Raw genomic sequence first — 26,646 nt, forward strand, 5'->3', positions numbered from 1 at the left:
TGCAAAATGATTCACATCCAGTCAAGCACTTTTTGAAGCCATCCCGAGGCTGGTCATGCCTGATCTCTGAGCGCTGCAGGTCTGAGAGCGGAGCAGCACCTTGTGCATGTGCTGCGCTCTGTTCTCCAGCCCCCCTCTCTCTATCTCTCACTCCCCTCTTCTCCTCCTCACTCGCTCACCCTATCTCTCTCTTTCTCTCAGTCCCTTCTGTCAGACAGTGATGACCTGCCCTTCCACCCGATTTCTTGGTGCGTCGTTGGTAGCCCCCACACGAAGATGTAAAACACTGGCCATAACCCCTAACGACAGATTCCCTATAATATTCTCATAATATTCATGTAGGGACTTACAGTGTGAGGTAATGACCTCATCACAGCTTGCTTTATGGTGTTCCTTTCTCTTATAGCAGGATACTGCACAGTAGGGTCATAGTGTTGCTTTATAGCATCATTTTTCACAAATAGGAGAGATTTCTTACTTACTATGATAATAAAGACCAACTGGAGGTATATATATATATATTTAAATTAGATCTGATTTGATTTTGATTGATTCTAATATACTTTATTGCAGGCTATATAAAAATCTAATCAATCAAAATGTGCTTTGATATAATCATCTTACACTGAATCAAACTCTTGTGTGACCTCTGAGCATCCAGCTTACTCATTTAAGGTATTTGTAGCTATTGATGATAAATAATGCATCTGATGTCTACAATATGTGACTGCCAATCAATATTCAATGAATAGCTTTCACCATTTCTGGCAGACTGAGGCTAGTTATGCCACAGATTTAATAGCTGAGGCCAGTAGCGTGTGGCTGTGTGGATGTAATTAGGCTGACTGTGCAGTATTAAAGAAAATGTAAGTGTCTGTGCTTTTAATGGGGAAACTATCTAAAGTGGAATCCACAGAGCAGTCTGTCAGCTCAGGTTTTAATCGTGTGGATTTGAAGCAGTTTCTCTGGGAGCTACACAGCAGAGAGACAGACTGTAGTGATGATGTCATCCACATGGAGCTGCTCCACAGTGAAAGCAGTGAGACAGTATGACAGCAGCACTGGTGGTGATTATACTGAGATATGGGCATGTTTTCTGATTCACAGCTGGAAACTGCATTCGAATAAGACTCGTTCTGATAGTAACATTCAAACAAAAACTGTATGACTCTGTGTGTAGTTCAGTGTTGTTGGATTAAAGGGATATTCTGTGATTTAGTATTGTACTCTAATTTTGCTGGAGAATTCCAAAGAGAGAGAGATTTAAAAAAAAAAAAAAAAAAAAAAGGTCAAAATCAAGGCCGAGATATCCTGACCTTTAGTTCCTAGAGTGGGTCCAGCTCCAAAAGCACTTTATCATACATTTCCCATAATGCACTACACCATCCCTGCTCAGTAAATGCCCACATATCCTCCTGAGACCCTGTGTCCTCATATAAGGACATCACATTTTGGGTTTACTTAACCTTAAACTTCATTCTCCTTAATTTAAATCTGTTGTCCTCATTCATGGACACTTTTTGTGCCATCTAGTGGCAGTAAGAGCACAACACACTAATCCATGTAAAAACAAGATGGTAGCCATCTCGACCAAGTCAGTCTGCAGCCGACCCTGACACAAAAGTGGACAAAGTCCAAAATCTGATCACGTTTAATGGTTGTAACTTGTTTATTTATGATTAATACTGTTTGTAGTTTGATATGGCAACAAATTTAACTAATTTTAGCAAGAGTAACAAGATAAGACACTGTTAATTAGGGAGTACTCGTTTGAAGACATTGGGACTTAATAATTGTCTCATATGAGGACACTGGGATTTAATTGTTGACAGTGTTTAGGTTTTTATACTTTTCAAGGCCCACTTATCCCAAATAGTTAATTAAAAATGCATACCAAACAATAGCTCCGGTCTCAGAAGGATATTTCAAACTCCATGCCCTCAGTTTGTAACATCTGCTTTCTGTTAAAAAATGTATTGGTTAGATAATGATATCACCATGACATCATTTGGATTACAAAGCTGCTTCCAAAGCTGCAGAAAACATACAACTGCTTTCATAGGTTGACTGTCAGAAGCCTAATTATACCAGTAAGCTGATCTTGACGGGTGAAATTCAGTAGGTGGAGTCATAGGTGTGTTACTGAACAGGTCTGCCTGGCCCAGGCCCAGGGCTCAGGTGGCCCCTAAGCCAGACTCTCTGCGTGAAGTTGTTGTTATTAACTTTGCATTACTTGTCAAAGGGCTTAGTCACCATATCAGTAAAAGAGCCCAAAAAGTCCTAAAAAGCTTAAATATTCACTGTGAAGAAGTTACAAGAACAAAACCCATCATGATACATTTCAAGTGACTGTTTCTATTCCCTCTGTTTATCTGTAGAACTTCCAGTACTCTGTGTAATATGGACCCTTCTACTCTGTGGGGAGAAACAACTGTATGTTGTACCCTCTCTGCCAGGGTGGGGGTGGGGGGCCTTTTTCGTGTGCAGGCCCAGGGACCCATTGTGTCATAATCCGCCCATGGGTGGAGAGTCGCTTCAACTGAAATGACACGGTAGCAATAGCTTCAGGGAAGATGTATTTAGAGTGGGTTTTCCCATTAATCATTTGATAGCCCGGATTTAGCCCAGTGATGCTTAACTTGCAGCCCGTGGGCCAAATCTGGCCCGCAATAGGGTGGCGGATGGCCCACCAACCACTTTGTAATTCACACTGAAAATAAACTGATTCACTGGGATTTTTAAAATGTAAATAAGGTGGTAGGGATATTATTAGTCCCCCCACACAAAAGAGGTCTGGGCTAGGCTCCAAATGTCCTCAGATTCTAGGAACGCCCCTGCCCACACCTGTGATTTGCTTTGCCTCTTAGGAAAGATATTAGAATGATAATAATGATCATAACTGGCCCCTGGTCTCCTGTCACTTTGGGTATCTGTTGGCTCAAAGGCTGAGTCCAGATGGATGTCAAAAAAAAAAGTTTTATTTAAACTTTTATTTATGTACTTGACTGTTTCTAAGGGTCAGGCTGACAGAGAGAAAAGTTTGTGGGTGCTTTTACAAGTTTGTATTTGTCAGTAGGTCAGAGATGATTAAAAGAATTATAGACTCTCACATTACAATGATGCTTTGACAGCTGAGCAGAGGGGGTGAATAATAAATAATCTAGGCATGCATAAATTATTTTTGATCCCACAAACACCAAACAATCCACGCGACTCATCACCCCCTCATCTCACTCACACACAGGAACACACTTTTTGTGAGTGGGGTGCAGGAGGGGTTGTCAGCAGACCGATAATTACAATCCATAGTAAAGATGATTTACCCCGTCCGTCACCCAGCCCTCCCCACCTCCCCACCGGAGGAGGTCTGGGTGGGGTCTCCCTCGGCCGCTGATGAAATTCCGGGGACAGGATCCCCCTGGGACTGCCTGTGCTGCTACATCTGCTGCTGCCCTTGCGCATTACGCACAGGGGGAATCGCTGTGGGCATCTCATTAAAGCTTCTCTTATGTCTTATCCCCTCGCCTGTGAGACCTCTGCAGCTCCTCCCGGTGCACGGACAGGCTTTGTGAGAAACGTTTAGCAAATATTGATAGTTCTTGGCGCATGGAGGAGATCAAAGAGAAGAGGAGAAGGGGGCTGTCTAAAAGGAGAGGGGGGAATAATCGGTGCACAGTGCTTTCATGAATCATTTATGTAGTATAAAGTAGCCTATACCTTGGGAAAAGGCATTTGGATTTTCTGGTGTCAGATTTTGAGTCTTGAGGTCTGGTTTTCCCATCAACTAGTCCTGAAAATAAAAGATCTGAATGCAGAGGTGTGTGTGTTTGGAATTTAATGAAGGCATTTACAGTCTGACTGAGTCCACATTTGGATTAATAAGTGGTTTAATCAGTGTAACAGAGAACAAAAGTCTAGGAAAGTTAAAGGTTAAAAGCAGAAATAGGCGACTCTTATCCAGCTATGGAATATAACTATGGTATGTACTTTTTCTGAAGTACTGCACTTATGTATAAATTGGAGGTACTTCTACTTTACTTGAGAAACATATATTATTATATATAGTAACTATATTTATTTTCAGATTACAATTTTCCCATACCTTCTCTGTCTATGTGGAATGTAACTAAGTACATTTACTCATGTACTGCACCTAAGAATAATTGTGAGGCAAGGGCGTAAATATAGACAGTGCAGCTAGTGCGGTTGCACTGGGGCCCATGGGGTTGAGGGGCCCGACTACAGTAATAAGTATGATAATGTGTCCAATATCAAGTATCTGCAAGTGGATGTAACATAAAGGCGGCAGTGAGACACACTGTTGCTAAAATATATATACACCTAAAACTCTGTGTGTGTGTGTGTGTGTGTGTGTGTGTGTGTGTGCTTCATAACTTGTAACTAGGGCATAATAGGGCCCCTCATAATAGCGTGCACTGGGGCCCATTGTCACTACCTTACGCCACTGTTGTGAGATGCTTGTTTACTTGAGTATTTCAGTTCTTGCTGCTTTAGACTTTTTACTCCACTGCATTTATTTTACATTAGTTACTAGTTACTTACTAGTTACTTTGATTCAGATCATCAATGCAAGTATAATCAACTTAAAAATTATTGTGGATACAGATAAAACTTAACTGATCCCTTGCTGAAATTCACAAGCTTCCGAGTCGTGTGTAACGTAAACTGTTACCGGATGCAAAACAAACACTAATTTATCAATATCTAAAATTCAAAAAAAGATCTGAATACTTCCTCCACTGCTGCCTCCTGTCCAGTGAAAACAGTTTATCTCTAAATTTGGTGACTTTGAATTTGAGAGTGTCTGGTTAAATGTTCCTTTAAGTGTTGAGAAAATTCTTCTGCTTTTCAAGTGAAGTAAACTCTTTAAAACCTCTCTTGAATCGGCTGAAAAATGCACAAAGCTGAAAACGGCTGTTTTTCTATCACCCTGAAAAGTTGACTTTTTAGAGATAAGTGGTTCTCACAGGACAGCCACGCTGCAAACATATGATGGTCTGATAGAATATGATGCATTGCCGTAAATGAAACTACCCAACAGCATTTAAATAAGTTAAAATTAGAGCAACCTTAAATGTCAGCAGTAAAATGCAATATACACATTATTGCAGCAGTAATATTAATCCAAAAATATCATATATAATAGTAAAACATTGACCATTTTCTGTACAGTGCTTAAAGTTAATTACTTGTAGTGGAGTATTTTCACAGTGTGGTATTTCTATTTTTTCTTGAGTAAAAAAAAGTACTTCTTCCGCCTCTGTTCACATCTGATTACCTACATTGGCCAAAAAAAATAGGCATTATCCTTCTCTAGTCCTGGAAACGAGGTGACAGAGGACACTGTGACATATTTACCACAGCAGCAGTGAGTTTCAGTACTCTGGAGAGCGACCCTCCCCGCAGACTCTCGGCCCATCATCCCACACGGACTCAACAGAGACAAATGATTCTTTATTGACTTGTTTTAATCAGTACCTCTGAATAGTGGCAACAGTAAAGCAGCAAAAAGACGGCTGTTACTGCAGCAGCAGAGCTGTTAAAAAATTTGCATGTGTGCCAGCAGAATGAAAATTACTGAAGCCTGATGATTTTTACAGCCCCTCACAGCTCCTGGACTGCAGTTGGCATCGAAACACAAGGGGGCACAGTGAGAGTGGAAGACAGGGAGGCATTAAGGAAACTGAGAAGCAAAAGGAAATCACAGTTGTTCTAAAATCACTAAAAAAAAAAAAAAGTCAGGCCTTGAGAGACGTCGTCCTCATTAAAGATCCATTCAAAGGCAGCATTTTCCCAAGCTGGCAGCATTTGTCTGACTGGTCAAGTGGTCCTAAACATTTCACAATTTTCTCAAAGAACTGTTGAACTGTTGAGAACCACTTAATCAGAGGGACCTCACGCTTCTTCAGGGAAAAGTCTGTCCTTCAAACTGTTGAGTCCACTAGTGAAAGAAAAAAAAGACAGCAGCTAGAGTTAGTTTCCTGAAACCGTGTGTTGTGTCACTGCAGCAGATTTCAGACCCTACATGTTACAGAGGCAACTACTAACTGCTTCATCTAAGAGTGCTTACCTGGTGAAGGTTCTTGCGGTGGTGTTTCCTCTGTGTCATCCCAGCCCAGACTGAGTGACTGCAGAGTTAAGAGCTCTTTATATAGTGTTTTTGGGCTTGGTTCATACAAGTCTCTCATTCAGGTAAGAATGAGGCCCATGCTGGTCTGACCGGCTGAGCTGGGTTCCACCAGCAAGGAGCACGACGGGGCAGCCGCCCTCAAGACAGAGATAGCAAATACCAGCCACTGCAGGCTGATAAGTCACATGGATGTATGGAATTTTTATGTCATCTTTGTCTCCTGAGTCTGTCTCATTTCTGGTGGATTTATCTCCCAGTCAGACAATGACAGCTCACACAGAAAATGCTCCATGTTTGGATTTGATGTATTTCTCCTAAAGGCCTACTGCAGTCACAATAGATCCAATTATTATTCAGGACACATTTCTTTAGAGAACACAAAGGGACTGTGCACACTAAGAGAAATGAACTCCAACAATTGGTTAGACGTGCGCTAATTCATACAGAAAACCATGTCAAATTGGAAATTGCTCAGGAGTCCTTAGCCAGGAGCAGTATATGCACAGTTTCATGTGAGTTTCAGCATTTGGTGCAACAAAGCAGCAATCACAGGAGACGTTGATTTCAAACAAGAGATTTATCTGTGTTGCTTTTCCCCCCACAGAAATAAAAAGACCAACACATCACTTTTACACGCAGCTTTTTTTTTTTTTTTTTTTATTGAAAACAGTGGGACGGCATTGTGAACAGCAGGATAAATTGCAAGTCATTCAAATGTGTTTGCACTTCAAAGTTAAATTAATCACAGGAGATTCCCTTACAGATGTTAACATTAAAGTGTAAAAAATATGACCTAGATTGGTTTAAAAAAGTAAATTATACCAAACAAGAGTGGCAACGTTTAACAACGTTTACTTGTCGCAGCACAAAGATACAGAAAACACAGCATGTTGTTTGTTTTTGATCACAAAAAATATAAGATGAAGTTCAAAATACACAAGCGAGAGCACAGAAACTGCGGGCGGTCTTTATCTAGCCTCACACAATAGTCTGAAATTCTCTTTTCCTTTTCAAAGTGAGATATGCGACTGTTCTGGCTCGGTAGTCGGCATGAGAAACAGGCTGGATGAGTCCGAAAGGTAACTATGGGTATTTGCAGTACCTGTTTGAGCAACAGGAAATGAAGATCTGTACTTGAGGGTCAGTGGACGTGTGCTACAGTCAATTAACATCACAGGCAAAAACATTTCCATTAGTTTACATGATACTTTGCAGCTTCTCCTGTAAAAATAAGCATAAATATAAAATCTGTGAATACCCTGTAGGTTCAGACATCGTGAATATATTGCTATAGCAAGAGACGACATTACTTTATGAAGTAATGTCACACTAGTCACGTTCTTTAAGTCTTTTGGTAAATATATAAAACACAATTTATCCTCCACCCTTCACTGCTGAAGGACGAATGGGAGGTTTCAACACTCTCCATGTTAAATACAGCTGAGGTGAAGTTCACTCTTAATCCCTGATTGAACATTCATATTCAGGACGATAATACCTTTCCACATGTATATACTTCTGTGCAACAATTAAACACACACATCTAGTGTTGCCTGTTTTTGGGCAGCGTACACTCAAAGTAGTGCTTCACAATGTTGTGCTGTTGTGAGTGGGCTTGGAGGGAAACACTGTAAGCAGTGTCAGCAAATCTGAACATTCAAAGTGAGAGCAGCTCTGTGGCGTTCAACAGGACGGTGGACGGTGTGTAGACGACGGCTTGGGAGGAAGTGGATGCAAGCAGCGGAGGCATTCCTGTTGGTTTAGGTAGCGTCAGCTCACAGTCCTGTTGGAGGGACCGTGAACTCGATCACTCCGCTCTGACACAGAGACAAATGAAAAACAGGATTAACAGGGAGCGCATGGGGGGATGACTGCTACTGTGCACACATAAGCACACACACACACACAGATTCTGTTTACACCTGGTATGAACATATGTTCTGGATGATCGGATCACAGTTGGATAGCTCTAAGTACAGGTGTGAATGTGGCAAATGCATCCTCAATACATCTTAAGATCTGACTGCTCAGACCACATTTGGATGTGGCCACATTCTTTCAACAGTGTGTCCTAGGCCACACTGAAGGACTTCCTCAGCTAACGTCCTTGCTTATCTCACCCCTGGATAATATGTTGGCAGAGTTACGCAGACGCAGAGCTGAGGGACCGTCTCTGGAACTGACAGTGAAAAGGCTTGACTCTGTTTTTAAAGGGATAGTGCACCCAAAAAATGAAAATTCAGCCATTATCTACTCACCCATATGCCGAGGGAGGCTCAGGTGAAGTTTTTGAGTCCTCACATCACTTGCGGAGAGGAGGTAGCAACAAAACTCCACCTAATACAGGCTTACAGCGCCCTAGATTGAAATGTCCAAAAACACATAACTGAAACCACAAAATATCTACATACTGCTCATCCGCAGTGATCCAAATGTCCTGAAGCCCCGAAATAAAAAGTTGTTTGGAAAAACGTCATTTGAATTCTGTTTTTAGCCTCATTGTAGCCTGTAGCTCTGCCTCTCTGTGCACCGCGCTCACATGTGCACATTTGCGCGAGACCGTGAGACATGGGCACCGCGCTGATGTGTGTTCACGTGCTTTCGCTGGTCTCGTGCGCACGTGAGCGCGGTGTACAGAGAGGCAGTTAGAGCTACAGGCTACAATGAGTTCAAATGACGTTGTTTTCTAAACAACTTTTTATGTCGGGGCTTCAGGACACTTGGATCACTACGGACGAGCAGTATGGAGATATTTTGTGGTTTCAATTATGTGTTTTTGGACGTTTGAATCTGGGGCGCCATAAGCCTCCATTAGGTGGAGTATTGTTGCTACCCCCTCTCCCCTTGGATCTCCGGAAGTGTTGTGAGGATTCTAAAACTTCACCTGGGCCTCCATTGGCATATGGGTGAGTAGATAATGGCTTAATGGAATTTTCATTTTGGGGTGCACTATCCCTTTAAACCTGTTAATCACTTCTAATAGGAATCAGTACGCTGTGTGCAGCACTACAATTGAATAAGACCGTAGTCATTTTGGATAGTAAAGTTTGTAGGTGTGCGTGTAGCACAACAAACTCCCTGACATTTGGTTGACAAATGATGAAATGATTCACGTGTTCATTTACATACAAAGTGTTGAAGTTAGATCCGATCGAAGCGGTCACCCAAGACGCATTTTAATGTAGTTGACTTGTGGTTGGACCACCCAAGACGCATGATAATAGCAGGTGTAAACAGGCTCACAAACTGGTCATCCTGGTGTAAAGCGGCAGGCCGCACTAGTTTTGCATTCAGAGGCACTGGTGGGCAGGTGATCAGGTTTTATCTGAGGAAGTCCTGATGGAAAGCAGAGAGGTCTGAGGCATGCTTAGCTTCAAATTATAAAGTAAATAATTGCTTCTCAAAATTAGGGCTGCAACTAACAATTATTTTCATTATCAATTCATCTGGTGATTTTTTTGTTTGTTTGTCATTATTTATAGACTAAAGGATTAACTGATTAAGCATCTTAAAATAAAGAAAAATGCCAGTCACAATTTCCCTTGGATTTACAATGCTGTTCAATAGAGCAAAACTAAGACATACTTACATAGAAGAAGCTCGAGTCTGTAAATGTTTGACATTTCAGTTTTGAGAAAAGGATCAAAAGTGTTTTTGTAATCAATCAACTTTCTTTTTTAAATGTAAAATCACTCTCTTTCAGCCCACGGTACCGGTATTGTGTATGTGTTATATAAAATACAATTATGCACAAGCAGGGACTACTGAGCGCTCTCTGTGAGGAGTCTGATGTTCTCCCACTGTCTGCATGTGTTTCCTCGGGGTGCAAGGTGAACTGGCAGCTCTGATCTGCCTGTAGGTGTGAAAGTGTTTGTTGTGTACACGTGTGTTTCAGTCCTGTGATAGACTGTGACCTATCCACAGGTGTAGCCTGCCTCTTGTACAATGCATGCTGGGATACACAGGCTGAGCAGGATAAGCGGTTTATAAAATGGATGGAGGGACTGACAATGGACACAAGAGCAAGTACAAGCAAGAAAAAAGGGGTGTGGCGGCAAAGAAGCCATGCTAGAGAGGAGAGAATCTCATGCTCAAAGTGGGAAATGCACACACTGGGAGACAAACGTTCATCACATCTCATTTACCTCATCATCATCATCATCATCATCATATTCATCAAACTCATTAAATTCACCAAATACTGTCTGAAATTAAACAAAACAAAACATGTAATTGAGGCAATCATAGACAGAGAATTATATCAAGAGTGTTACACTGGCATGCAAATTAAGTTAAAGCCATAAAAACAGAATGAGAGTCGAAATGACATCCCCATTTAAATTAACGTATCAGGATGGTTAGAGCAGCAGCTTTTTATACTGTGTGTGTACCGTTGTCATTGTAACTGCTGTAGAGGGCTAACTTATGGGTAAACAAACCAACTCAGTGAGGTGAGATTCTGCAGTAATGACAAACTAAGCAGTGGAGTAGCAATGTTCTGTTTTCAATATCTTACTTTTAAAATATTGCCATTTATTGTATGTTTGTTGAAACATGATGAACTGTAGCTGACTCTGAGGAACGAATGAGAGCTGCTGCTCAGTGGACAGCTGAGAGTCAGAGACCGTGGGGATAAACAGCATGCAGATCAGCATGTTTTCACATCTAACTCTGTGAATTACAGGTTTACTTCAGCAAAACCAGACCTGATGATTGCTGGAAAAGTGGACTAACTAGCTAGATGAATATCAAGACTAACTGAGATGATTTAGTGAGTTTAACATTCTATGGTTAAACCTATGGGTGCTGAAAGAAATGGAGATCTAGTCTGGAAAATACTGGTTACCTTGGCCTTTTTGCTTATAAGATGAGTTAAATACGTCACCACTTCCGTTTTGCCGACAGCCTGGGCCTGTGTCAGGTGAAGAAAGACAAAGAGAAGCAATAAGACAGGGTTTCACTTTATAAACTGTGTCATCAAGGTGGAATACGTGTCGCTGAAGCCCACCTGTTGCAGTGCTGTCTGTCCATCATAGCCTGGTTTATTCAGATCGGCTCCAGCAAGGCTCCAGATTTCCAGGCCCTCCAGGTCACCGGTGGCTGCCAGGCTGACACACAGGAGGACATGACAGAGTTATTGCAACAAAGGACTCTGTTTGCCAAAATCACTGTTTTTCACACAATCAAACCACCGACTAATGAAAGACAAGATGTTGTGTAAATAGACTTTTCTGAACCTGGGCCAGCACAAATGACTATATTGATAATGTTGAACCTCGTGACTCAGATGTTTTCCTTTTATCTTACCACCAACACAAGCCATGCTCATCGTACCTTATGAAAGGCGTGTTCCTGAAACTCTAAATTCAAACCATCTCGACAAAACCTGTCTAGTGTCTCATGGAGATAAATAACAGGGCCGGTGTGTGGTACATTTGCCTACGCAAGAAACAAAACAGATCTGCAGCTATGCTGCCGGGGAGCATTCCTACAGTTTGTGTAACAGCGGGACGACTGGTTGAACCTGTGTCAGCTATGTAGGATGGGTCACTGTGACGATGGCTGAGCAACCAAGAAATCTGTGACTGTATATGTGTGCCATTGTTTGAAGGCATGTTTTTTGTGTGCGTCTCACCTGCACAGTTCTGTTCCTGCTTCCTCCAACTTGTCTCTGGAGAGGTGGGCTCCTGTCTTCCGCAGCAGCTTCACAACCTCCCTGTGCCTAAGTTAGTCAGAGGACATGCAACAGAGCTATGTGCTTTTTACTGCGTACTATGAGCATATCATTCAGTTAAAATCAGCTGATACTGAAATTATAAATTGATAAATCCTGTAAGGATAACTTCAATGTCATGTTTTCAGACAGTTTCATGCCGTTTGACTCATTCACAGTCAGTGCAGCAGTGATTGTAGTTTGGCATGTAAGAACAAGTTCCTTATCCCCTGCACTGAACCACCCACGCAAGAGTCACCTGCATTGACACTAGTGGTGACAGGAAACTTTCAATAAAACAAAAGGCCTGAAATAGTTAACCACTGAGCAGCTGATTACATAAATAAGAGCTGAGCTTGCTATGTAATAAAGTAATTTACCGCAGAGTTCAAACTGACAATGGTGTAGAGGTATGTAGAGGTACAGCCAAAGAAACAATTGAACTTGATTTGAAAGACTTCCTGTAAGGCGCAGAGAGCCAGTATCTCTCATCTGTGAAACTGGGAGCAGGTTGGTAGGACTGGTTCAGAGGGCACTCCCCATACTTGTTTTTTAACCCTTCTCTCTGCCACTCCTTATATGAGCATCCGGCTGCGGTGCACTATGAAATGTCAAGTGACATTCAAAGTGCGTCAGGCATGGTGACCACCTGACACCTAAAACCCAAAACTCCAGTTCTATTAGTGTCGTCTCATGAAATACATTTAAGAAGGGCAAAGCCAGCCAGCATAGGAAGTGCAGTGACAGGTGTTTATGCTCCAATGCATCCCTCCACCATCACAAAGGAAACAGGTCTGTACTTGCAGTGCCAACCGTTAAAATAGGACAACAGCCATTTGGCACGGCTTCGACGAATACAACGTTTTCACCCTGAGGCTCAACATCGCACTAAAACTGAAGCATTAAGCATGGCTTCTTTCCCTGATAGACATTAACAGCAATGTCAATGAATGACAAAAAATTAAAAAACAGCTTTGGTAAAAATAAACACCGTCTAAACTGTCAGATGACAATTAGCCTAATTAGTTTATAATTATTGCCTGGCCTCTAAACTCCATTACGAGTGGCTCCCCTGGTCTCAACCCCCCTCTGACAGCCGCTGCTCCCTTCCTGTCATTTAAGCAGAGCCAGATTCCCTACCTTGCAGCAGCTCGTTTAATGAAGTCCCCTCTATAGCAGCTATTAACAACATATTTTCAGGAAACACTCAATGGCTGCTAATGGCCAAAGGGGGATTTTAAATGTCGTGTTCGCAACTTCATAAATGATGTTATTACTTTAACAGACAGATGAAAAACAAACACATCAGCCCTTATTGTTTAAAAGGAGGCGAGTCTTACCTGAAGCGTACAGCGTTGCATAGAGGTGTGTCCCCATAGCGATCTTTTGCGTAGACTGTAGCCCCATTACTCAGTAGGTACTGCACCAGTTTGAGGTGGCCCTCACAGGCAGCAATATGGAGGGGTGTACGTCCGTCATAGTCACCCAGACACAAGTTACTTCCCTGTGACAAAGACAGACATGAAAATATAAGTGTATCTCTTATTGTCAGCACATCTAAAATAAAATGTAAAGGCCAAAGCCAACAATAAAATTGATCCACTCGAGTTTTATCAGTGCGATCAGAGCCAGATACAGCTTCTCCCTTTGTGCCATTGAACTTAAACTAATGACATTACAATAAATCACACAGTAAGAGACAGACTGTTTTCCTTTGGGACTTGCTGACAATAACAAAAACACAGAATATTGTCAGCCTTACCCTTTAATAAACTGTGCAATTTCTGTAACCCTCTTTATTACTGTTCAGCAGCACACGTAAAACAGAGGCAACAAACAAATAAATGAGGAGTAGGAGGATAAATGAAAATCAAACTGAAAAGGGACTCCTTATGGACGAGGTTCATCACAAGCAGCGAGAAATGTACTACACGATTTCTTGTGGGTGTGAACACACCGCATTTGGTAGCAGAATCTGTCGACAGAAACTGCAGGCTAATCCGAGCAGCCACTGCACACAAGTGGAGCTGCATACACACATGTACACGTGACCGCTGGGGCGACTCTAGGCCTGCCTTACCAGTCTAGCCTCATGTTTTGTTTGGCTGTGCGCCTGTGTGTGTCTTGTGCCCCCCTCTAATACGGAAACAGTGACCCTGGGAATTTGTTGGTGAACCATCAGGTTTACCTGGGTGCGCTGACCCGACAAAACAAACATGGTGGAGACAAGTCTTGTGAAACACTGCTCTGATGGCATGAGAGTGTAGCGCTTGAGGTTGCTTACCATTTCCTTTAGGGCTTCGATGGCCTCTATGTCACCGATCTTAGCAGCAGCACATGCCAGCAGGGGGGTCAGGGCATCACGGATGGCTTCCAGTTCCTTTAGAGACCACAGACTTTAATTTAAAAAATGCTACTTGTCTGCATGTGGAAAAATGAAGGAACTTCACCTTTTAAACATGTTTTAGAATAGTCTTTGGATGAGTGCAATCATGACAACCTTTACAAACATGTCTGCACTTTGTCTTCACTAAACTTGTCACAGTAGTTACACAATCGACTTATTTGAAGTCTGTTGTGTTTACATGCGAGTTTGCTTACATAAGAAGGTCACCAACTTTTTAGTCAACATGATCCCAGAGTAAATAGCAGGGTTTTCCAGTATATCATAACCTGGATGCAGGGTTTTTTTCCACAGCACCAAAGCTGAATGAACAGGAAAAAACTATGCTGAGCCTGAAACACACTTATTGCTGTCATTTCTAATTGTGCGCTTCTCTGGTCATAGCTAGATGGTAACCCAAGATTTGCGCAAACCACGACGAGATTTCATGTTCCATATTTAAAGTCATCATTTTAATCCAAACCATTACCTTTCTGTAACCCTCACCAAGTGCTTTTTGTGCCTAAAAACGCGGCGTTGACACACCATACAACAGTGAGACATGAATATTTTCAAGCAGCTTGCAAGTGTTTCATAAATCTAGGATTACTGTCTAGCCATGGCCTGCTTCTGTCCTCTCATTCATTTCACACACTTACCTATGTTTTATTTATTTAGGATATTTTAATCTTCTTTTATTGCAAGAATTAAAAGTTTATTGCTCTTTTACAGGGTGTACTCACATTATTATGCCATTCAATTGTATTTCTCAAACAATGAAAAGAAAAGGTAGCTTATTGTTTGGTGAAGTAATGGGTAGTTACACTATTTAAGTTTCCGTATTGGTGGTGGCCTCACCTCCTTGCAGCTGATGCTCAGAGACTTGGCGATGACCTGGATGAAACGGCTGTCGCTCAGACATAGCTTGGCTCCTGCCAAGTCAGCGCTCATCTCACCTCGCAGGTTCTGAGCCATCATCTGGACAGAGTAACACACACACACACATAATTATTATTGTAACATACATGGTGATCCTTTAAAACATCCTCTCTACAAAGAATAAAGTGTTAAATGTGACTTTGAAAAGTAGACACCCACCTTTTTCTTGGTTTCGAGCTCTGTATCCTTCTTGGCCAATACATAGGACAGCTTTGACAGGGCAGCCTCTGGAGTCATGTCACCACCAGCTATCAACCCTGCATCCATCAACACCTGAGAGGTCACAGGAAATATGAGATTTCATTGATCCACTTTTACTTGAGGAATTTATCATTCACAGGGTCAGGATTGACTAGTAGGTAACATGACGTGCCTTGCCAGTGGCATAAGACGCAGACACGGTCCCCCTCAGACACTGGGTGCAGTTGATAATGATGACACCAGAGTCTGTGGCCTTCTTTAGCTCCTCCAACAGGTCAGGACGGTTATCGGGGGCATTTCCGCTGCCGTAGGTCTCCAGGACCACACCCTCCATGGGCGGCTGCAGGAAAGCCCTCACCTGGACAGAGACACACCAATAATTCACATTACAAACTCCCATGATCTACTACTAACTGAACTGGCCTCTCAGCTGTGTGGAATCAAATTGAGGAATTAGTATTCCATGTTATTTTTCCTGCAGCACCCCTTCACTCCAATGCACGAGACCGTCCACTCTCCTAAAAGCCCATCTGGTGCCGTCTATGCAACCAGTATCTCAGTCACTGGTTGGCTGGCACCAGGAGGCCCTATACCACATCATTAGCCATGGCGTATGACTAGAATGGCAGATAACTGAAATGGCAGGAAGGAGAGCAATTAATCTGAAGGTGTTAGCAAGCATAAAGTCACTTGGCAAGACCAAAGCAGTTACCATAAAATGTGGGAAGAAGGTGACATTAAAAGTGCCAGGTTCGGTCAGTATTTTTTGATGTGATAAGCAGTTTGACCAGAAATGTTTGGACGCAGATTACCAATGAAGCTCGCGTACAGCAGAGACAGTGGGCACATGAGAGCCTGGTGCCTAATCAAAACAGTGCCTCATAAAAGGCAGTTAAAAGGCTGTAAGGAAGTCTTGATAGCCGAGCTGGGCAGTGGGAGCAGATTGAGACAGTAAAGTCACTCTCCCAGCAGCTTCTGCAGGGGGGAGGTGCAGCTAAATGTTACAGTATCTATGCCAGTCCTCCCTCTTTACAGGGTGATTGGTCATGGCCCATAACTCCTTCTCATCCTTCTCCGGGCTGAGCTTTGATGGCAGTTTACATGACCGGGAAGGTAACGGAAGACGGGTAATAGCACGATTAAATTAAAGTTAACTATATTTTATTGCAGTTAGACAAAACAGCAGTTTTGAGCAGTCAGTTACCTTCGAAGAACATATCTCTAATTGCATTTTAATGCACTGAGAAGAAAAACTTGAAATGTGAAGCATGCTGGTTACATTTCTCATTTACTCCTTTCATTATTTAACAAAATATAACTGGTGTAATTAACAATAAATAATGGAATAGCATATGATTATAACTTTCAGATAAAGTGACCACAAAGGATTGTGCAAATAATTATATTTAAAGCAGGTAATGAGTGTCTGGAGCGCACCACAAACAGTCCGGACATGTCAGTCAAGTCTGTGCAGGAAGCAATACATCAAACCATGAGCTGCTCAATAATTCCCCAAAGAGAAACAACACCTATCAATTATTCTGTTGTGTGACACGTCAACTAAAGACCAAGGACAAAATGTGAGCTCTGAAAATTAGGTGGTTGTTACAGAGTAAACATCTCTGGTCCAGTTCAGAGTCAGAGCGACTTACAGTAGCAGCAGTGATCCCTGGGAACAGCCTGAGCAGGCCCACGTTCCTGTTCAGCTCAGTGCTGACTTGAAACTTTGCAGTAGTGTTTGCTCTCCACACTGTATCCCAGTTGACTAAAAAGGAAAGGATTGAGAAAACAGATTTTAAATGAAGGAAAGTTACATTTATTTTCCACACAAAAACAGACCCGTTCCACCATCAGCTTACTTGTAATGTCTACTTCAGCAGTGGCCAGAGGAGGCAAGTTAGGGGAGGCGAAGGCATTGAAACTGCCAGTATCCACCTTGGTCACACGATTCCCTCTGTAGAGTTTGTTGTGGAAATACAGACCCACCTGAATAGGACAAAAATACACTGAATGCGCATTTGCTCTTCTGTGAAATCACTTTAATTCCACAGGACTTCACATGTAAATGAAAACCTGCATGTACACCTGTAAAGATGGCACTGTTTTATCATTACAATTGCCTGTCAGAGAAAACATTGGGCCAAATCTTACACACAAATCCTCCATATAAATAGCACTGTGGGGATGGGAGATGATGATTAGTTGAAATCATATTACGCCCAAAAATCACCTATGATTATTTGTGCTTTACTTTGCACCCAGATTATCACCGATTAACCACCCAAAGTGGAGTTGGGCATGCCTTTAATGCACTTGTGTCATGTACTTAGACCATGCGTTTTAGATTGTTTAAATAGGGCCCTTAGTCTTATTAGTAGACTCACTCAGTGCAGTATAATTAAAGTCAATAGACAGATTTTTTAGTGCACTTCAGTCATATATAAGTAGACATAAATAACACCTTTCAGTGTTCTTCCTTTTCTGATAATTGTTCACTATTGCCAAACCCTGTCATCAGGAAGCATTCTCATCAGACAAGTTATTTAGGAGTGCTTTTATTAGCTTTCGCATGCCACAGTGCTGACACCTGACTTTCTAGAACACACCATATTCTCTCAGCACATATACAAACATATAAGGTTATAATATTACACTACTGGTGTTCATCTTGAGTCCTATTTTTAATCTGTCTCTCAAATTCAACCATTCTTAATTTTCCCTCTTTGAGACTGCCAAATTCATTTTCTCTAACAATAATATGGTGTAGGTGAGTAGCATTCATGTTCCATCTCCATTTCCTCACCTCAGGAATGACAAATTGGCCGGCAATCAGCAGCGCCCCCAGCAGGTTGTCTCTGCCGTCATTCCTCATCTCATAGATAGGCACCTGAAGACAGAGCGAGTCTTATCTTAGAAGGGCAATAAAAAATGTTGCAGACGCATTCTGTCTTTTGTTGGTTACATCCTGGAGGACAGCAGCTCTTACCTGTGATCCGGTGAGAATAATTGGTTTGCCCAAATGTTCACACATAAAGGACAGGGCAGAGGCTGTGTAAGCCATCGTGTCTGTGCCGTGGAGGATCACAAAACCATCGTAGTTTTCATAGTTTTTCTAAACAAGGAAAAAGAAAACAAGATGTGGATCATTATAGATGGCAGCATAAATGCAATCACCATTTTTCTACCATATGATAAGCTGTATTTTAAGAGCAATGTCAATATTATAGGATTGATTGATGGGTTTTAGAAGCAGTGAAACCTGACAGTGACATGGATTCAGCAGCAGGTACCTCAATGTCCTTTCCAATCCGACCCCAGTCATCTGTGGTCATATTGGAGGAGTCCAGCAAAGGGCTATACTCCAACACATTGTAGACTATCCTCTTATTGTCTTTACTCAGCCTGGAAGAGAGAGACGTTTAACTATAAGTGTTGTTACAAAGTTTGATTATTATATATACAAAAAATAAAACAGGACCAACAGTCCAAAATAAATCAGTAGTTTTAGTCTCTGCAAGCAACGACGTTCACTCCAAAACACATAAAGGACACATGGTTAAACAAACAATTGCTATCTTCACTGTGACGAATGATTATTTCTCTTCATTGTGCTCTTTTAACAAAGTTGGATCGGGTTCTGGTTACATTTGAGAAGTGAGTTTAAAGAAGGGTGAGGGAATGCTCAAAACCAAGCTGACTTTATGAAGCGAGACAAAGTCTATTTAGCCGGGCCTTCTGTCTCAGCAGCAGGGTGCCAAAACCTGTTTCAGACACACAGAGAAAAAATTTTCTAAGTGTAAAAGGGAGGGGCATGGTTGGAATACTCTTAAAGAGCATGCCGTTTCTCCTCTCCACAGTGAAGACTTAATGTTCTGTGGAGCCTCACCACTGTTTATGGTAAATACAGGCGAAGCCGAGGAACATTAGGTGACTGGTTTGAAATATGTTGAGGGTTATTTGGTGACTCGTTTCAGGTCATGGCGAAAGTCCATGTTTCTTTGTCACCCCAATTACAAGACAGGGAGCCTCACATGTATACATATTTATGTCGCCTCTAAATGAAGTTTAACTCCGTCATCCCGCGCCCCCACCTGCCACACTCCATATAAAGCAGCGTGACTGGCTAAACAGCCATGGAAAGATTTTCTTTTTAATCTCCCTTTTAAAGAAACAGAGCAGGACACCCCCCACATTACCACAGGGCGGCCTTATAACATGAAGATAGACACTGAATGGAACAGCAGGGGGACAAACACGCAAGCCCTAGTTCACCCAACCAGGGGTCCTACAGACACCCTTCTAATTAGCCTTAAGTCCACACACGACCCTGGAACATATGTTGTTGATAATCTTGAAGCCAAAGTGCCACTAGGAAACACTATTCAAATCACCAATTATTCATCTATCTTGGAGTGTACCCTAAGGTGTAGCAGAGCTACGCATTAGCATACCCGTGCTAAGATGCCTCATAGCTTAAGAATAATGAATGTCTCTGTGTGTGTGCATGTGTGATTGGGGACTCAAGAAGTGGAAGAAGAGGGATGGAGTTGGGGTGGGGGGGGGGGGGCAGACGGCAGACGGCCTTGTGGCATTGCCTCTCAACATCACATGAATAAAGCTTTTCAATAAATCAATAAACTAATTCCCTCCTTCAACATAGGCCAGGCAACTGCATACGATCAACAGTACTAGACTTGTATATGAGCCTGCTTCAGTTGATATTAATGCTACGCCAACTCAAGGATGAGCAAACATTAAAAAGTGAATCCAGCTCTCACCTAAATAAATAATTTAATAAAGCATGCTCACATGTTCATGTTAGAATAAATATTAATATAGTGTTAGCAAAGTTTTGATATTAGTCAATGTAAACTAATTGCTAACCTTTAAAGGTCCAGTGTGTAGGATTTTTGGGGCATCTACTGGTTAAAATGGTTTATAATATTTATAACTATGTTTTCATTAGTTTATAATCATCTGAAAATAAGAATCGTTGTGTTATCATTACCGTAGAATAAGCCGTTCATATCTACATATGGAATGGGTCTTCTTTTACAGAGTCTGCAGTGTTTTTTCTACAGTATCCAAGAATAGACAAACCAAACACTGGCTCTATTTAGTGCCATTCGTGTTTTCAGCCACTTCTCCTAGTTCTCCAGCCAGTTCTCCTACACGCTTTGCACATGTGAAAGGTTTCAGTTCTGCGACCTCACCACTAGATGCCACTCAATCCTACACGCTGGACCTTTAAGACAAACAGGAAGCTCTTGTATTTGCTGAAGGCGTGAAAACAGTTCGAGGTTGAAGATGGTAAAACTTAACAGTGCTCCAACATTATTTATCACAAGCCTTGTTAAACAGATCACAACCCTCACAGTTTCAACACTGCCTGACGTATGGATACTTTATCTTTACCATACATCCCACTGCTGCTCAGCCAATTTTCATGGTGGCAGTCAACATGAAGGGGATATGGAAATTAGTGAGTAAGGGTACATTTCTGCCAGAGACACCCCCACTGTCACTGACAATTACTGCAATTAAGAAGCCGTTGATCAGCTGGGGAGGCCCGTCACAAGGGGCTCTGCTCACACTGCTCCACATGCACTTAGACATCAAGACACTATGGATTAAAGAAACAGCAATAGAGTAGATTAGCCTTGCTTTTCCCAGCATGGTAGCAGCAGCTTTCCACAAACTAAACCTCGGAAATCTCAGCTGGACTACTCCTCTGCCACGCATTAAAGCAGCTGGCTCGTTGGTGACAGAGGTGACATTAGCGAGATGTAAAAATACTTCAGGCAATACACAGCTCCCTGCTCCTGTGTCCTTCCTGGTATTTACTCCTATTGCCAAAGGCCACGTCAGCATGCATTTCCTGTCAGGCAAGCACACCCAACCGGGGGTTAAGGACAACAGAGACATCACACCACTCTCAAGCAAAGTGCAGGCACACACAGTGCTACCAGCACTACAGCACCCGTGATATAGACGGCCAGCATGGGGTGTTGGCTTCCTGTTAAAGCAAGAAAAGCAGTTAAGAGTCATTAAATCCATTGAGGGCAGTGAGCTGCTTCCTTTCAGTCCAACCAGTTAATCTTTTTCTGATGAACTGTATCTTGCACTGTACGATGACCACAATACCAACTGTACTTTGGGGTATAAACTAATAGTCATAATTTTAAGATGCAGTGTTTGTTAATTCTAACATGATTTCACCTATTCGACATATGTCATTCTCTTCACACTTAGTCCTTAAGTAGCCCTTAAAGTGAAAAGGACTGTGATAGGCTTCCTTAGGTATTTAAGTGATAGACATTATCAACTTTACGTGTGGTAATATAAGTATAAGGAAAATGAAGAACACTGCATGACAATCCTTACGTTTAATATTAATGATAAACATTTTGAATTTGCAAAAGACAATTACCTTTGTTATTATTGTAACCTGATTTGCATACGAGTACAGCCAATAACACTTACTCACATGATAATTGTCCAGGTACCAGATAATTACACTTTACTTTAAATGTTAATTAAACACTCTGATATATTGCAGAGGAAAAAAATAAACTCCGATCGCTGGGTCACTGGTAAATAAGATTAATTTGACATGACTGTGAAGATGACTTTAAACGATTTTAAGGTTTTTTTGGCATCTATAAGATAGCCATTAGAAAAACTCTTGAAGTAGAAGATATTGACATAAAAACAGAATATGAATCCTTACACTTTGAAGATAGTGAGTATAGGGGAGTATTTTTGTTTCTTTGTACATACATAAATCTGCATAAAATCCAGATAGATAACAAAAAAGAAATGTGTCAGGAAAGGTCAAGGCTTCTACAACAAACCTCTCCTCAATTTAAGGAGAAAAAAACAAAAACAAAAAAAGGAGAAAAGGCAACAACTAACATAAACTAAACTAACATAATTTTGAAAAAAAAATGCAACAAAAGAAACACACTGAGGAGAAAACTAACCAATCGGTGGACAATGATCCATTAAAAAGTAAGGAATCAATAAAACACAATGTGGAGGAAAAAAACCAAGAAGGAAAAATATATATAACATATATGATATATACAATACAATATATAATGTATAACACACATCAAGAAATAATAAGACATCATAATTAAGTGTAATGATCATTTCCTTTTAAAGTTTTCTAAGGAAAACTTTAAAAAAAAACTTTAAATTTGTCTGAATGTAGTTACAGCTATGCGCTGACTGAGCAGGGAGGAAGTGTGGGTGCACTCACGGCAGGACCAAGCTGTTCTCAGATCCATAATACTCATACAGGCAGGTCTGCTGGGCATACAGCTCATCGTGGAGGATGGGCAACTTGCGCAGGCCCTGCACAAAAGCATTAGCCTTTGGGGCAAGTACTGTGGGGTTACAGAAACCAAAAAAGGGGGTTATTGTAATATTTCATGGCTTGCTCTCTGAGGGATTACTGCTCATCAGTAACACTTAAGGGAAACAGGACAGGGATTTGCAGTAAGCTCAACACCAAACGTCAGTCTCATACTGAACCCTAGTGGTAAATGTAAGAAATGACATTGTTGCAAAGGCTGAAAAATCTCCTTTAGTTTTGATTCTTATATACTCTGAGTTCTCTGTCTGTAGGCTAGTGGAACAGGCACATTTATAAAAATGTATAACAAAAAAGTGAAGAACTGTGAGTATAACAGGTACAGCACCACTGCTGCTGCAGGAGAACTGCGGTTCGGTGCATGCTAATGAAAGCTGCACAAATTCTTTAATACAGTATAATAGGGAATTTATACTTCTGCGTTGAACCGATGCCATAGTTACAGTGTAGGCTTGACGACAACGTAGTCAATTCCTGAGCAAAGCAATAACTCTGTACCACACCTCACCTCTGACTAACAGGAAACTGTCAGCTCTATAGTTTTCTGTCTCAACCAAGTTCCTCTCTGTTTTGCTCTTTAATAACTTTGCACATGGTGAATTTGGACATCTTACTCTCCAACTCTACCTCACTGCATTCTTAAAACTAAAACCTCAACAAAATCCGCACGTGTTTAATGTATATACCACTGGTATGTTTTCCTGTGGACATATTTTGTATTCTAGTATTGATATGTTAGAATATTTACTGTGTATTACGGTATATTTTTGTTACTGTGTATATTATAGGTAAACAGAAATGCGGGATCATTGGTATTGGTCGGAATCGGCCAACATGCTGGTAATATTGGTACATCATTGGTATCAGCCCATCTGTTGTTGGGCCATCATTAGGTGGGGGAAAAGCGGATATATCAATATTGGTATACCACAATTAAGTTGCTATATGTCTGCATATCAGATATTGGTAAAAAAAAATCCCAAATCATTCATCCCTAATGCTAAGGTTTACTTTTTTACATTGATATGTATTTTCTACTTTCTGTCATATTTGATACTGTGTTTTTACTGCATGCCTATGCAATGCCTACAAGAACAGTACAAACATGTGTGTGTGTGTGTGTGTGTGTGTGTGTGTGTGTGTGTGTGTGTACAATCATCAAAACTTTTTCTTTATGGAGTGAGTAACTACAAAGTGAGTAAGACAAGGCCATATCACACACAAGGTGAATGATGGATAACCTTGACTCCAGCTTGTACCTGAAGCTGGTAGGACCTTTGATTGTTATTTAGCCTCACAACATGCTCCATACTGAGGATGTTACCCAACGCCTAATGTCAACATCTAGTTATTCATTGAGAGAATCTGACGTGTTGCTTCAGCTCCATCCGTTGGCTGCCTCCAGTGTGGGTGGAGTCCAACTTGCTCTGTTAAAATCTTTATTGAAGCTGCTGGCCCTGTTCATCACTGAATAACGGTAACGTTACATTTGTAGTAGTAACTGTTACGTAGTTTCGATTAGCATGCTAACTGTTGGCTATTCCAAACCAGTCACTCAGCTAAGAGATAAGCTGGCCGCGAGACTATTTTAGGATGCACACGCATGCTGTCACACATGGCTTACTGTATGCCTCATGCTCGCACTAACATGTGAACACACACCACACCTGCTAACTGTCTGCTGTAGCTGTGTTAGCCATGCCACAGGTGTAACAGTACACTGTACATGTTCGTATAACCATGGTTACCGTTATCATGAAGTGTCATCCCGATGGTTCCCCCAGTGTTTATGACCAGGACTCGCGCCTCGACGGGGGAGGGTGAAGTCACCGTCTCAACGTGCTCAAACGAGCTACAGCTCGACAACTTTCTCCTTCGGCACGGATGCAGAACATTTCTCGCAGGACCGACATCATTCGCCTCTATCACATTCAGTGTCGGCTGTGATAAAGCCCGCGCGAGTGATGTCAGGTTATTGAAGCTGCAGTCCGCCATGATGACTTCTGTGAGTGAGCCGCGGTGCTGCCCCTTTAAAACAGGTCGTGGAAAGTATTCAAAACACGGTGGTCTTCACGTGCAGCTGTGGACGCGCTGTAAGACGGTGTAAGGTTTCTCCGGTCTGTTAAACGAAAACGTGACGCCCATCTTTCTCATGGGATGGACTAAACAGAAGGCGGCACCATTTTTATGTGAGTGCTGGCTTACTGTACTCGACTCCTCCTCAACAGGATCCCTGGCTGTAATTTTGCCCTTGAAGCGCTGATGCGGCGTCCACTCTGACGTCACCAATTTGGGTGTGGCCTATAAAGGGCAACAAACTTGATGACAAGTGTCTCCATAGACATATTGTCTCTGCATAACTCCTGTGTGTGTCAGTGTGAAGTGAAAACTGCCTGACATTATATCTGAATCATAGTCACCACACCCTCAGAAAAATGATGTGCAAATTTACAACTGTGTCTCAGTTTTTCCACTTTTAGTCAGTCTCCCACTCACGTACATTTTTTCCATAATTTCCCACTAAGGTGGAAGCTGTTGAAGAAGGAGGTTAAGTCATCCCCTGCTTTACAAGCCATTTACAGTCTGCCAGTGTCAGTGCCTCCTCAGCAGCAGGGCCACCCATAGAGTTTTAAGGTAGAAGCCTGATACAGATTCTTTTGTACCGAAGCTGCTGGTTGACAATATGTTGCACAATGTTCATTATCTTTAAATATAAGCACAGAAAGTATGCATTGTTATTTCAGAGAGCTGTATTTTGGTCAGGGTGGAAAAGCCTCTGAGGCAGTATTTTACATGCAGTATCTACTCACTGTTTAAACTGCAACATTAGGTGTGCAAAATCAACCAGTGGGCCGGATTAGACCCTTTGGTGGCTGGTTCTGGCCCCCAGACCACATGTTTGACACCCCTGATATAGTGGCTATGCTATTGTAAAAGGTGACATTTCATCGGAATAACTTCATTCTTGACATTTATTCCAGCATAACTATTTTAGGGTAAACTAATCTAATTTTTCAGCACTGGAAAATAGTGATGTATGTATTTTTATTAAGTTGGATATACAAAGTATATGTGTATGCAAAAGATACTTTACTGTAATGAAGTATTATTACTTCATTACATTACAGAGCGACTTGTAGCAGAGTATTTCTACACTCTGGTACTGCAGCCACTTTTACTTTGGTAAAATATCTCAGTGGCTCCACAACTGCTTCTGTTTTGCTTATCTTAGTCGGTTATGTTGTGTAATTAACCCGGTCAGACACAAAAAAAGTTTTGTAATTGTGGATTTTTACTTTATACATTAAAGCACAATGTCAATAATCAGCAAAAGAACATTTTTTGATTAGGATACATAATTATGTCGTCCCCCCCCCATGACTCAATAATCATCATTTCTCTAAGTGACTTGTGTTTGTGTCTGAAGTGAGCCACACTTAGTGCACTCCATCTCAGTTTATTAGTAAATTAAACAAATATGATTTAGCTGTTAATGAACTGTGATCTGAGTAAGATTGTAAAAATCAGTGGATTCTGTAAATGTTGAAAAACATAGGCTAATGTCACACCCATGTAATGATTAACTACGAGGGGATTAGAAGAAGAAGTAAGCCAGCCAGCTGGCTAAGTTCACTATTGAAATGAATGACTGAATCACTGTAAAGAGACAGCAGTCAGCAGTTTCACATTGCAGAGGAACAGGGTGGTGTAGAGGGAAAAGCTTGTCCAACACCAAAAGTAGGACCAAGTCATGTCTCAAGTCTTAGCATTTAAGTCAGGACAGGCAAGGTCCTGAACTTTGAGTTTAAAGTCCTGAACGAGTCATGATGTCAAAAGAGGAGAAATTAAGACAGAAAATACATTTTGAAGAGGAGATGGCT

At 41.5% G+C, this 26,646-nt stretch overlaps 1 protein-coding gene and 1 long non-coding RNA gene across 6 annotated transcripts; both read right to left on the minus strand.

The window, feature by feature from the left end:
- Positions 1-5,460: 5,460 nt before the first annotated feature.
- On the minus strand, positions 5,461-6,130 carry LOC125900788 (uncharacterized). The gene is made up of 2 exons (XR_007450878.1): positions 6,092-6,130; positions 5,461-5,962 (listed from the first exon to the last, which is right to left on the minus strand). It is a non-coding gene; the product is annotated as an uncharacterized LOC125900788 (long non-coding RNA).
- A 667-nt stretch (positions 6,131-6,797) lies between these two features.
- On the minus strand, positions 6,798-25,385 carry aspg (asparaginase homolog (S. cerevisiae)). Of its 5 annotated transcripts, none has more exons than XM_049595845.1 (18): positions 24,514-25,385; positions 22,652-22,778; positions 21,368-21,403; positions 18,678-18,789; positions 18,374-18,499; positions 18,191-18,274; positions 17,247-17,373; positions 17,040-17,152; positions 15,560-15,745; positions 15,346-15,459; positions 15,106-15,225; positions 14,149-14,244; positions 13,205-13,368; positions 11,787-11,873; positions 11,160-11,259; positions 10,998-11,063; positions 9,741-9,757; positions 6,798-7,968 (listed from the first exon to the last, which is right to left on the minus strand). In XM_049595845.1, the coding sequence occupies exons 1-18, from the start codon at positions 24,758-24,760 to the stop codon at positions 7,959-7,961; spliced, it is 1,932 nt and encodes a 643-aa protein (XP_049451802.1). In that variant the 5' UTR covers positions 24,761-25,385; the 3' UTR covers positions 6,798-7,958. The 5 variants fall into 5 exon arrangements, with proteins under 5 accessions (XP_049451802.1, XP_049451799.1, XP_049451798.1 ...); XM_049595842.1 differs by lacking the exon at positions 9,741-9,757 and adding an exon at positions 10,301-10,356 and having other exon boundaries at positions 6,798-7,969; XM_049595841.1 differs by lacking the exon at positions 9,741-9,757 and adding an exon at positions 10,297-10,356 and having other exon boundaries at positions 6,799-7,968; positions 24,514-25,384.
- Positions 25,386-26,646: the final 1,261 nt, after the last annotated feature.

This window comes from Epinephelus fuscoguttatus, linkage group LG14 (assembly GCF_011397635.1).
Source record: "Epinephelus fuscoguttatus linkage group LG14, E.fuscoguttatus.final_Chr_v1".
NCBI lineage: Eukaryota > Metazoa > Chordata > Actinopteri > Perciformes > Serranidae > Epinephelus > Epinephelus fuscoguttatus.